This window comes from Asterias rubens, chromosome 4 (genome assembly GCF_902459465.1).
Source record: "Asterias rubens chromosome 4, eAstRub1.3, whole genome shotgun sequence".
NCBI classification, from domain to species: domain Eukaryota; kingdom Metazoa; phylum Echinodermata; class Asteroidea; order Forcipulatida; family Asteriidae; genus Asterias; species Asterias rubens.
In genome coordinates this window covers 19,582,946-19,595,556 of record NC_047065.1, presented here as the reverse complement: position 1 = coordinate 19,595,556, position 12,611 = coordinate 19,582,946, and the positions used below count along the sequence as shown (strand labels likewise).

Genomic DNA, 12,611 nt, shown 5'->3' with positions numbered 1-12,611 from the left:
TCTATCATTTTAGCCCATCGTGGCTGGCAATGACCACACTCCCATATCTATCATTTTAGCCCATCGTGGCTGGCAATGACCACACTCCCATATCTATCATTTTAGCCTATCGTGGCTGCAACACTGGCAATGACCACACTCCCATATCTATCATTTTAGCCTATCGTGGCTGCAACACTGGCAATGACCACACTCCCATATCTATCATTTTAGCCTATCGTGGCTGCAACACTGGCAATGACCACACTCCCATATATCTATCATTTTAGCCTATCGTGGCTGCAACACTGGCAATGACCACACTCCCATATCTTTCATTTTAGCCTATCGTGGCTGCAACACTGGCAATGACCACACTCCCATATCTATCATTTTTGCCTATCGTGGCTGCAACACTGGCAATGACCACACTCCCATATCTATCATTTTAGCCTATCGTGGCTGCAACACTGGCAATGACCACACTCCCATATCTATCATTTTAGCCTATCGTGGCTGCAACACTGGCAATGACCACACTCCCATATCTATCATTTTAGCCTATCGTGGCTGCAACACTGGCAATGACCACACTCCCATATCTATCATTTTAGCCTATCCTGGCTGCAACACTGGCAATGACCACACTCCCATATCTATCATTTAAGCCTATCGTGGCTGCAACACTGGCAATGACCACACCCCATATCTATCATTTTAGCCTATCGTGGCTGCAACACTGGCAATGACCACACTCCCATATCTATCATTTTAGCCCATCGTGGCTGGCAATGACCACGCTCCCATATCTATCATTTTATCCCATTGTGGATGGCAATGACCACACTCCCATATCTATCATTTTAGCCCATCGTGGCTGGCAATGACCACACTCCCATATCTATCATTTTAGCCCATCGTGGCTGGCAATGACCACACTCCCATATCTATCATTTTAGCCTATCGTGGCTGCAACACTGGCAATGACCACACTCCCATATCTATCATTTTAGCCTATCGTGGCTGCGACACTGGCAATGACCACACTCCCATATCTATCATTTTAGCCTTTCGTGGCTGCAACACTGGCAATGACCACACTCCCATATATCTATCATTTTAGCCTATCGTGGCTGCAACACTGGCAATGACCACACTCCCATATCTATCATTTTAGCCTATCGTGGCTGCAACACTGGCAATGACCACACTCCCATATCTATCATTTTAGCCTATCGTGGCTGCAACACTCGCAATGACCACACTCCCATATCTATCATTTTAGCCTATCGTGGCTGCAACACTGGCAATGACCACACTCCCATATCTATCATTTTTGCCTATCGTGGCTGCAACACTGGCAATGACCACACTCCCATATCTATCATTTTAGCCTATCGTGGCTGCAACACTGGCAATGACCACACTCCCATATCTATCATTTTAGCCCATCGTGGCTGCAACACTGGCAATGACCACACTCCCATATCTATCATTTTAGCCTATCGTGGCTGCAACACTGGCAATGACCACACTCCCATATCTATCATTTTAGCCTATCGTGGCTGCAACACTGGCAATGACCACACTCCCATATCTATCATTTTAGCCTATCGTGGCTGCAACACTGGCAATGACCACACTCGCATATCTATCATTTTTGCCTATCGTGGCTGCAACACTGGCAATGACCACACTCCCATATATCTATCATTTTAGCCTAGCCTAGGCAATTTTTTGTGCTAGGCAGCTCTATGAAATTGGGCCCAGGGCAATGAAGACCATAGTCTCCAAGTAAACCAAGGCCTGTCATCTGCTTTGTCATTCTTATTTTAAAGGCAGTGGACACTATTGGTAACTACTCAAAATATTTATTAGCATAAAACCTCACTTGGTATTGAGTAATGGGGAGCTGTTGGTAGTATAAAACATTGTGAGAAACGGCTCCCACTGAAGTAATGTAGTTTTCGAGAAAGAAGTAATTTTCAACGAATTTGATTTCGAGACGTCAAATTTAGAATTTGAGGTCTCGAAATTAAGGATCTGAAAGCACCCAACCTCGTGTGACAAGGGTGTTTTTTTTTCTTTCATTATTATCTCGTAACTTCGATGACCGATTGAGCTCAAATTTCCCATGTTTGTTATTTTATGCACATGTTGAGATACAGCAAGTGAGAAGACTGGTCTTAGACAATTACCAATAGTGTCCAGTGTCTTTAAAGAACCACTAAACCCGTCCATCAAAACTATGAAGAAAGGGAAGACTTCAGGGGTGGGGGCTGTACAAACGATATTTAATATATTACCTTTTTCCCTGCCAATGAAATGTCCTGTTTGAGGAGATTTGATAATGCAGTTAAGTTTGCCTTGGCAGCTTCCATCATCCATTGGTGTTCCAGGGGCTCCAACTGTAAATAATTAATTAAAGAAGCTCTTTAGCACACATGGATTGGATTAGCCACAACCTCATACCCAATTGGGGGATGAGATAATAATGGCTTGTGCATCACTGTAAAAATTGGTTACAAATATACTTTTATCATGGTGCGGCCATCTTTTTTGTTTTCCCATTCAAACAAATTTTGCCCAAATTGAGGCTGGAATGAAAATAGTCTGGTAACTTTATATGAAATGAGAATTAAACCATCAGTGTCATTGTGGATACAGGGAATCCGACAAACATAGCTGTAGTATGATAAAGTTCCACTGAAAAAACAGAATCCAAATAACTCACTAACAACAATTTTGAGTCATCGAAAAGATACCCGGACACGTATCAGAACAAGTCAATAAATAAACCCATATCAAGAATCAATGTAAAAACAAGATTAATGTTTGGCATCCTAACTCTGCAAAAGCATAAACTGCAACAAGCTGGTGGAGCTTTTTGTTATTAAACAAAGCAGAAAATGAAAAAGTAAAAAAAAAACGATGTCGGGTATGCCGAACTCCAGGATTTGTAGATTCTAGAGTCACCTGACACCAACGATAGGGCAAAAATCCTACAGAAAGAACCACTTATTTCTTGGTGTATATTATTAAACTTTAAGGAATGTACCAATGCAAAGTTGCTTCTCACTAAAGCCTGGTTCATACTTCCTGCGAATGTGAGTGTGAAGCGAGTTTTGGCGTCACATTGATGTTTTTGCAGCGAATGTTTCACAGGAGCTTAGCACAAGTCAACTGACGCGAACTATTCCTTGCGAATTTGTGCCGTCAAAATTCACATTGCATACACAGAAATTATAAACCGGGCGTCACTCAATTACAAAAAATTTGAGAACACCTTATTTGTGCAAAATTATTCACCACTTTGCAAGCACAATGAAAGAAAAGTATACACAACACCACAATTTTTAACAAGCTTGATGATAATAGTATCGGCAGGTTTCAGAATCACAAGTCCAACACCCCATCTGCAATGTTCTCGATTGTCCTTTCTGTGAACATCCATTACTGATTATTGTTAAATGATTATTTGCAGAGGAAGAACTAGGGCAATGCTTGCTCTGATGTAATGAATGATGAAATTATGAACGATGAATTATGAACGATAAAATGAAGCAAAATCTTAAACATAGAGGTCACACACACATGCATTGTTTATACCTGAAGCAATAACAGCATGTAGCAACAATGGATGGGAACTTGCATGCAATGAACAAACAAAGCGATTTAAGACCTTATTGGCGTCATAATGCCACTATCTTAGATAAAACAATAGAAACACAAAGATACTAGTTCATCTGTACACACAAATAGATCAATGAGTAACCTCATTGTGAGCTCGCAGTAAATCTAAACTGCAGAGACACCATGTGCATGTAAGGTCTATGAGGCCTAAGTATAGCCTGGTTTAAATTCCTGCGAATGGAAATGCAATGCAACTTTTTACGACACACTTCTGCTATCAACAATTTGGTGCTCAACTCTTCTGAAACATTCGCAGCGAAAACAAAGCTGTGACGTCGAATCCGCTTCGCATGAATCATTCACAGGAAAAATGAACCAGGCTTAACAATTTTATTTATTTAGTAAACAAGAAACATGAGAAAGCTAGAAAGATTTGCTCAAAATGAACAACGAGTACAAGAACAGCTTCACATGCAAACACCTTAAAAAGCTCAACCAACGGTGGAGGGGGGGAGATGCAGCCACAAAAACATGGATGGGTGGCAAGTTAACAGTGTCCGAATACACAGTTTTACCTGTTGCCAATGCATAATGGTATCAGTACTACAAGATGTGCTGGCTTCACTGCTAATAGATTGCATTGTACCACTGGACTGGAGTCCAGGCTACCACAATAGGTAACGGGACAGAAAAAAAGAGAGAATGGTTATGGGGAACAATCTAAAATGAATCATAAGGTGGGCCCAATTTCATGACACTGGCCTGTATGCTTCGTTTTAGTGCGCATAAAGATCTTAGACTTTGACAGTGTTGGCTGAAGCAAAATGTTTTTTTCGCTTCTACGTCTCCCCTCAAATTTTTGCAATTATGATACAATCCAAGAAGCAAGAAGTGCCACGAGATTGGGCCCTGGAATTAGATCTACACAAATGAAGGAAATTAAACTACTCTGTAAAAAACAAACAGTTAAGATTAGAGAAAATAATATTTCTTGCTTTTACTACAAAAATCAACAGCACATTTTTGACAATTATGTACAATGAACAAATACATTCATAGAATGCCGGCTAAATGAACAGTCATATAGACAACAGATTGCACAAATCTCACACATTTATGGAACCTTCTCGGCACCATGCGTAACCCAGCACATTATTTGAAGTTCTAATGTAGCTTTGCGATGCACTCATTTTGCACTCAAGTTGGGAAACAAATTACAATCAAATGATGTAAATTATTTGATACCCTTTGAGAGCAAAATTTGAAGAACAAAATTGGTCACATTTCAAAGAGGTATTAAAGCTCAAAAATGCAGTTACATGGTCAAATCCAATGCAGTTTGATTGGAAACCATCAAAATAATATAGGAATTAAATAAACGCTCCCACACAAAAATGTAGAAACAATTATTGGATTGTTATTGTCACGTTATGCCATTGACAATTTTTTTATTAAAAAGCTACAAGAAGTGGTTTTTTACACCAAAGTGGTATTTGACACCATTAGATCAGAGGCTCAGAGCCTTGTAAATTGTTCTCATTTTCATGAATGGATCACAAAACTCAATTTGAGCCTAGGTCTCTCTTTAACGCCTGAAGGAAACAAACAACACTTTAAGTGATACTTGACCAGCAGTTTCAAGGAGTTGAATCTTATGATGTATGCATGAAGATGAATTTTAGACTTGCAGCATCAAATAGTTAAAGGTTTCAAAGCCATTTGAATGTAATGTACAGTTTCTAAATGTACTGTCCGACTATGGCTGTGGCTAACTATAGCTAGACTAAAACAAGTCTATTCTTTAGCATTACCAACGCTGAACAGCAACAGCCCAATAGGCAGTCACTTTAAATCATATTTATGCTAAATTTGCATTGGAGAACTGGTTTTTACTGATTTACCCATACAACTGTGTTTGCTTGAAAGAACTACTGATACTCAGTACTTTCCCTGTGAAAAGAAACATCACAGCTAAGCTTCTAAGGTGGGATTCGAACCCACAACCTTTGCAATTATAGAGCAGTTGTCTTAACACTTGACCACAGCGCTTGCACAGGGTGTTTTCCAAACATTGGCTTGGGCTCAGGCTCCATGATACATTTAGAGTTTGAAACACTGTGCAAAGTGTACACTGCTTAAAAGATTTCAGACAGATTTCAAGCTGGAGCTGGAGCCCAAACTGTGGTTCCGAAAATGCCGATGTTTGTCCAATGCTCCAGACCATTGCAATGAAACCGCCAAACAGACCATGCAGGAAATATTATACGTAACGCTCTGCTACATGTAAACAAGGAACTGTTAACTGTTGTGTCCTGTTTGCTCATTTGTTCCAAATAAATATGTTGGACGAGTTACAAATTAACAATCAGCAGTTTTACAATTTTGCATGCACAAATTGAACACAACATTTCGATGGGTCTTAAAAATAGGCGGGAAAAGTTAAAAGGTACAAACAACTGGATCACACTTTGGTAATGACCCCGGAAAGAAAACGTTTTTATCCGAAAGCATAATGTACTCATTTTAAAGACAATGGAAATAAGCATCTTGAAAAATGGTTTTGTCTGAAGTGCCCCATCGGTAGGAAGAAATCAATAAAAGTATGTCAACGAATTTGAATCTCCAAAGATTACATGCACGGGTGTCTTTTGGAGATTTCATTGGTGTACGTCTGAATGCTGGGCTCAATACAGCATGAGATGTGGTTGGTACTCACTCTCACTGAGATTAATGTTACATTCTTTAGCTGTTTTCTCAACAAATAAACATTCTATTGTATCTTTCTTGACAAAAAAACGAAAAATGATCAAATCTTTTAAAACATCAAAGTTAATGAACAAACACTACCACAACTATAAAAACACTATGATTATGAAGAAGTTGCATGCTGCCGTTTTACCTGTGGTACTAATAATGCATCCTCACAGTTAAGGCTGTTTCTGGAAGAGTCAGGCTTTTTTCACAAAAAGTGGTAACAATTCCATAAAAAGTAAGTTTTCACAGTTGGCTGATTGTTTTCCTCTAGAGGCTTGTGTTACCAATCAGGCTTTGGTGTTCAATTTGTTGAGACAATCTTAAGACAAAATATCAGTTTTTATTTTTGGGATTCTCTGAATGCACACGCCATGAGAGAACATTATTTGCTTACGACGCGCAGATCCATTATAGTGAGCCCCACTTAACTCCGGCTGCTTCCGTAAGCGCAGATTATTTGCTTACAGAGCGCAGAGCCATGACATTGGGTCCTGATTAACTTGAGATGAACTTTGTGGAATGACTCGAAGAATAATCATCAACACTTGAACATCACACTTTCTGAAACTCATCAGCGTTCCTTCGAGACCCAGAAACTTTCTAACCAACAAAATAATAATACAAATTCCCCACTGACTGTCTGATTTCATACTAACATCGTCTCAATCTAAACAAGCCGCTCCTAACACGTGTTTCGGCATGTTCTGACAAATGACGACAACCCGTGAGGTTCGACACATCAGCGATGCCGAGGTGGCAATTTGAAGTAACGCTAAGAATTGAAAATCACGCGGTGGGCCCTGGGATGAAGGCACTGGTACGAATCGAATTAGGATACAAGTCGTAATCAGAAATCGCTGGAGTGTAACGAGACAGATCTAGGTTGGACTCCACCACCGGGTCCCCAGATTATGACGAGAGAATGAGAGAGAGGGTGAAGTCAGACCTACAAACCCGCGACTGCTCCGAGAATGGTGTGAAACTGCCACCATTAATCTGAGTGTGTTGGGACAGTCATTTAATTTCGGACAAGAATAAATATACAGTTGGAACATCGAATGAATACTAGAGTGCCTCGTAACATTTCCCATGGGGGTCTCATTATGATTCTACAGTGATAGAAAAGGAAAGGCTTAGTTTGAAAGTTATTGGTATTTCATATTCTGAACCTCAGGCCTAATTCCTTTGCTCGGTCCCAGCGCTTGCACCAAAGGCACTTGGGATGGGCTGCCTCAACGGCCTACTCATGCTCGTTAGACCATTTCCCATCATATAAAAAACTCTTGTCGCCTGTTCCTGCTTACAAAAGTTGCGACCACACTTTAAGTATTTAAGGATTTAGGTTTTTCTTGAAGATCAGCAATTTACCACTTTGGCAAACTGGCTCCATTGATTGTCAAAACCAAAAGGCAAAGCATTGAGCTAGCTACATGAAGCAAGCCTTTGAGTAGTGAATTTGTGGACTTATAAGTTATCAGAACTATAATTTTTTGTCAGAAATCTCAGTTTCATAGATGCACATGTACGTGTTTGAATAATGAAATGGGTGATTAAAAAATGTGTGTATTTTAACATTATGTTTCAATAAAAATAATACATAGGAAATTGCTTGATGTACATGATGTATTATGGTGCTTAATCAGTAAATATTGTTTAACAATTTCCCACTTAGCAGAAAACGAGCAGGATACCGGTCATAAAAGAATTTTAAAAAGTAACTCACCGAGATAATGGCCGCTGTATCGTCATCCTTTAATGAGCCTTGCCCTTCCTCTTGCCTCGTTGCCTGAAAAATAAATCCGGACCCAAAAAATGTCAAAGTCTTAATGTTTAGGTGATAAGAAATTCCTATTGTACACAATGTACTAAAAGCCTCTAAAGATTCCCAGATCCTTTATATGAAGACACAATAGGGGGAAGGGGGGGGTACACCATGCCACATGTGTAAAGTGTAATTTAACAGAAATGCATAAATTTTGAGTAAATCTACCTGAATGTCGTTATATGAAATCATGTCCAGAACACATCCAGCCCTGTTTTGGTTGTAAAGTGCTTCCTGGTGTGACTATTTTGTAGGGTAACTTCTTTACGTAGGAAGACCACGCCGTGATTGTAATAAATACACAATGGAAATCATATCATATTACAATTGCAACCATTGCGGACATAATATTTTAAAGATATACTCAACGCAGATTTAAAAGAGTAAATCAGTGTGCCATTTAATAGTGGTCCACTGTGGATTAATTACCAGAAGTACACCCTTCATTAATACATTTGAAATTTTGTAGTTCTTCAAATGCAATTTTCTTGACTTTTACGGCACAGGCCCAGCATTCCATCTTTGAGACGGCATGTCCATTTTCATTTTGCAGGGGCATTTCCATTGGAAAATCTCACACAGTATGGGTAACATTTGAAGAGGCACCAAGGCAAAGATCAGGGCAACAGAGACCATTGCCTTTGTTGCTCTGCGTAATTGCATGCACAGTAAGTGGATGGAAGTATTGTTCTTCACAGGATTGGTCTGAAAGTTTATTATCAGTGCAGCTTTAACATTAAAACTACATGTAACATCTTATTTAGTTATTTGATTGTGTTACAAGTTTAAACACAGACATCAATCCAGACTCAGGAAATACAGACAGTGAATTGTACCCAGTTTCCTGAGCTAGACCAACCCACCATCTGAACTACACACCATCTGCGTCTATCATCACGTCAGGTTACTGCACTCTCTCCAACCGATCACTATCACTTGTTACGTCAAACCCGTCATGCATACATATAACCCTGCCAGGCGCTGCATACAGTGCCTAGGTGTTTATTAATTCAATAAAAAACGACTTCTAACTGTATAAACTAATGATTACTCAAACACAGAGCCTTCGCAAATGACCCCCCCCCCCCTACACTGGACTGTAACTAAGAAATACAAATAGCTTTCAGGAATCTCTGGGGATAGGCAGTTCCCTCATTTAGTATTCATAAGATTTCACACCGTGTAGATTGTGCAAAACTCCGAAACGAGCGATCCATCTCGACATCTGGCTAGCAGAGGTAATGGCTTACCCTTCTAAATTATAATGATTTTTTTTTTTTCCTTCCTCATAAAGATTTTTTTTATGCATGTCTGGGAAAAATGTTGCAGGTAATTACATCAATAATTACAAATTTTCTGGTGTTCTGGTCTTCCCGAGTTCATTATCTGTGTATGTTAGGCCAAATAACAAACAAAAACATGTTTAGCGTCCTTTTTGCAAAAAGGAAGGAGGGCAATTTTTTTTCAAAATGACCACCCGACACATTTCTTAATACTAACAGCTGGGCTATTTTTCAAAATGATTTACATTGCTGAGATCTTTTTTACCATAACAAATGATTTTTTTTTTTTTTTTTTTTTTTTAAACAAACCCAAAACAACCTTTTTTAAAAGGAAGCGGCCTCTAAAAAAGACCCGGACGAGGACGTTAAACATACTTTTATTTTTATTTGGCCTTATCTGTGCAGTTGTGGTTGAAGTCACACAGAGTGACTTGCAACAGCTGTGTTAAAGAAAGGCATCAAAGATTTATGTTCACTGGAAGAGGTCCGCCATCAATATTTGATTGGGTTGTTGACGCTGAAAGATACGCAGCTTCATCCTGCATACATATTATGGAGCAATCCACTTAGTGCAAAGTGTTGATTTTTCTACTAAAATATGGAGTAGAGCATCACACGCTTTTCCCATTAGCGGCATATGAAGAAAACAAGAGATCAAACTTCTTTTGTTTCAAATGCCTGGTGGTTTTAATTGAGAAGCTTTGATTAGGGCATTGAAGCTGAAAGAGGGAGGTTGCTTGGTGTGGAGCAATCCACTTTGTGGAAATTGTTAATTGGCTAGAAGAACAAGGAGTAGAGTGACACATGCTCTTCCTATAGGCCTAGTTATTTATAATATTTTGTAACACCTTAATAGCGCCAACAACAGGAGTATTGAATATGACGTCATCGTTCAAATATCTGCCCTTCAAGATGGCGTCTGTGCGCGTGTTTTGTGTGTGCGTGCATGTGCCGTAGAAATCAAACCATTACTTCAGAGGAAGCCGTTTCTCACAATATTTTACACTATCAACCTCTCCCCATTACTCATTAACAAGTAATTATTTTGAGTAATTACCAATAGTGTCCACTGCCTTTAAAGGACTGTCCACCCCAATATACAATGCACTATACTATTCAGCTGGGTGAACCCTCCTCTTGGTGAACATGTGGCAGTCACATTAAATATTCAACTAGTAAATTCAGCTGGTGACTAATTCTGAAACTTAGACATCTTTGTGACCTTACGTAAAGTATAGAGCACATTGTAGATGAACTCTACTGTGGTTGCAAAAGGCTGGATCCACGGATTGTGTACTGAGATTGCCTGCAGATGTTACCTTTTTACTCTATTCTATACCTCCCCCCCCCCTCCCCACCGATCAAAAAACTAGTTTTCTCACAAAAATCACACCACAAACACAGAACATGGTGTATCACACGAAGTGATAAAAAACGAAGGAGAGAAATAATAAAATTATTCCAAAGACTTTGGAAGAAAGCATTTATTTCCCCCCTCCCGCCAAATCAATCCACAAGATCCTACACCGAATCTTGAAACCCATAACCACCCCAACCTTCTTAAATCTACATGTAACAACATATTTTGTTTGAATCTGTTAAACCATAAAGGAAGGAAGAGAAGGAGCTCGAACGACCCGCAAAATCGCAGAGTAACAAAAGAATACTCTGACAATGCCCCTGTCTAACCAGTGGAAAAAGATAGGAGACCTCCAGCTGGACGGCCGATTAACGAGCAGGATTAGATTTCTTTGTACAGAACGTGCGGTACTGCCGCTCTGCACCGTTGCCTTCGTGTAAAGTTGAATCATTGAAGACAAGAATTGTGAATATACACGTTTTCATTTACCATTTGTGGTGTTTCACGGAAACATCATGGCATATTTTTACATTTTTGCAACTTTCCGGTCACTAGCGGTGGATCAAAATTTGGGTACTAGCACACGAGGGTGGTTGGTATTCAATTGTGTTTTTCGATTTGGTGGGCAAATGTGTACACAATTTTTATCAGGTCTCCAAATATGTTTTTTTTCCTGTATTATATACGTACGACATACGACACCATAGTTGAGTGAAGAACCAAGTGCGCAGCCGCGAACTCACATACGCCAGGTCGCCCATTGTCTGTATAAGGTATGTGGGTGATTACGAGGTGTCATGAAACGACCGCGGTACCACAGGTTCGACTTTTGAAATCCCTTCGTTCGAGCTCCTTCTCTTCCTTCCTCCATGGTTAAACTGAGGACTGCCACGTTAGTAAACTGATTATGCTTTTAACATGGGATCAGGCATAATCACCAGAGCCTAGGGTAATGAGATCAGACACAATTTCATAGAGCTGCTAAGCACACAAATTTGTTTAGCAATAGCATGAAATTTCTTCCTGGATAAAAAGAGGATTACCAACCAAATTTTCATTTGTCGCATATTGCTTGTTTGCTTATCCTGAAAATCACGTGAAAATTTGGTTGGTAATCCAGTTTTATCGAGGCATAAATTTCATGCTAAGCAAATGTTTGTGCTTAGCAGCTCTATGGGATTGTGCCCTGGTGTTGAATCTTGTCAGAACAAAAACACAAGATCCTTGTAAACCACTCAGACGAAGAATAGGGATAAAGCAGATATTCTGTTCATCCCTAAATGCTCCAAAATGCACCAGCACAGAGAATAAAGTACTGAATAGCCATACAGCTATAGAGTAACAGAAACAAAACACAAAACTTACACTGACCTCCCCGTTTTGTTCAGATGTTTCTCGTTTGTTCGCCGTCTTCTGAGGAGATCTAATCGGTGACTTTAACCGATCCACCTCCTCTTTCTTTGATTGCACCTCTTGGTCGAAGATATCGGCAAAGCTCTTCACGCTCTGAATCTGCCTCTTCTGGTCAATAATCCGCTCTCCTTCTTTGGTCTGAAAATCAAATTAAATAAGACAATGGATGTTGAATGCACAGCAGCCGATTTCACGAATCGCTAGGATTAATCCTATCTCGATTTAGGATGAGTAACTCGTCCTAACTTAGGATAGATCTTCAGGTCTGCATGCTACAGTGCAGGGTTGGGACTCGTCCTAAGTCCTAAATAGTAAGATTAATCTTAAGTTAGGAAGAGTTTGGTCGGGTGAAATCGACGGCTGGGCA

At 39.7% G+C, this 12,611-nt stretch overlaps 1 protein-coding gene across 1 annotated transcript in view; it reads right to left on the bottom strand.

The window, feature by feature from the left end:
• LOC117289159 overlaps positions 1-12,611 on the bottom strand; it is a 33,464-nt gene that overhangs the window by 13,156 nt on the left and 7,697 nt on the right. The window contains exons 4-8 of the mRNA XM_033770156.1: positions 12,197-12,382; positions 8,090-8,152; positions 6,512-6,565; positions 4,188-4,277; positions 2,286-2,387 (exon numbers count right to left, since the gene is read on the bottom strand). Coding sequence (XP_033626047.1) covers positions 2,286-2,387; positions 4,188-4,277; positions 6,512-6,565; positions 8,090-8,152; positions 12,197-12,382 — 495 coding nt within the window. The remainder of the gene's footprint in view (positions 1-2,285; positions 2,388-4,187; positions 4,278-6,511; positions 6,566-8,089; positions 8,153-12,196; positions 12,383-12,611) is intronic.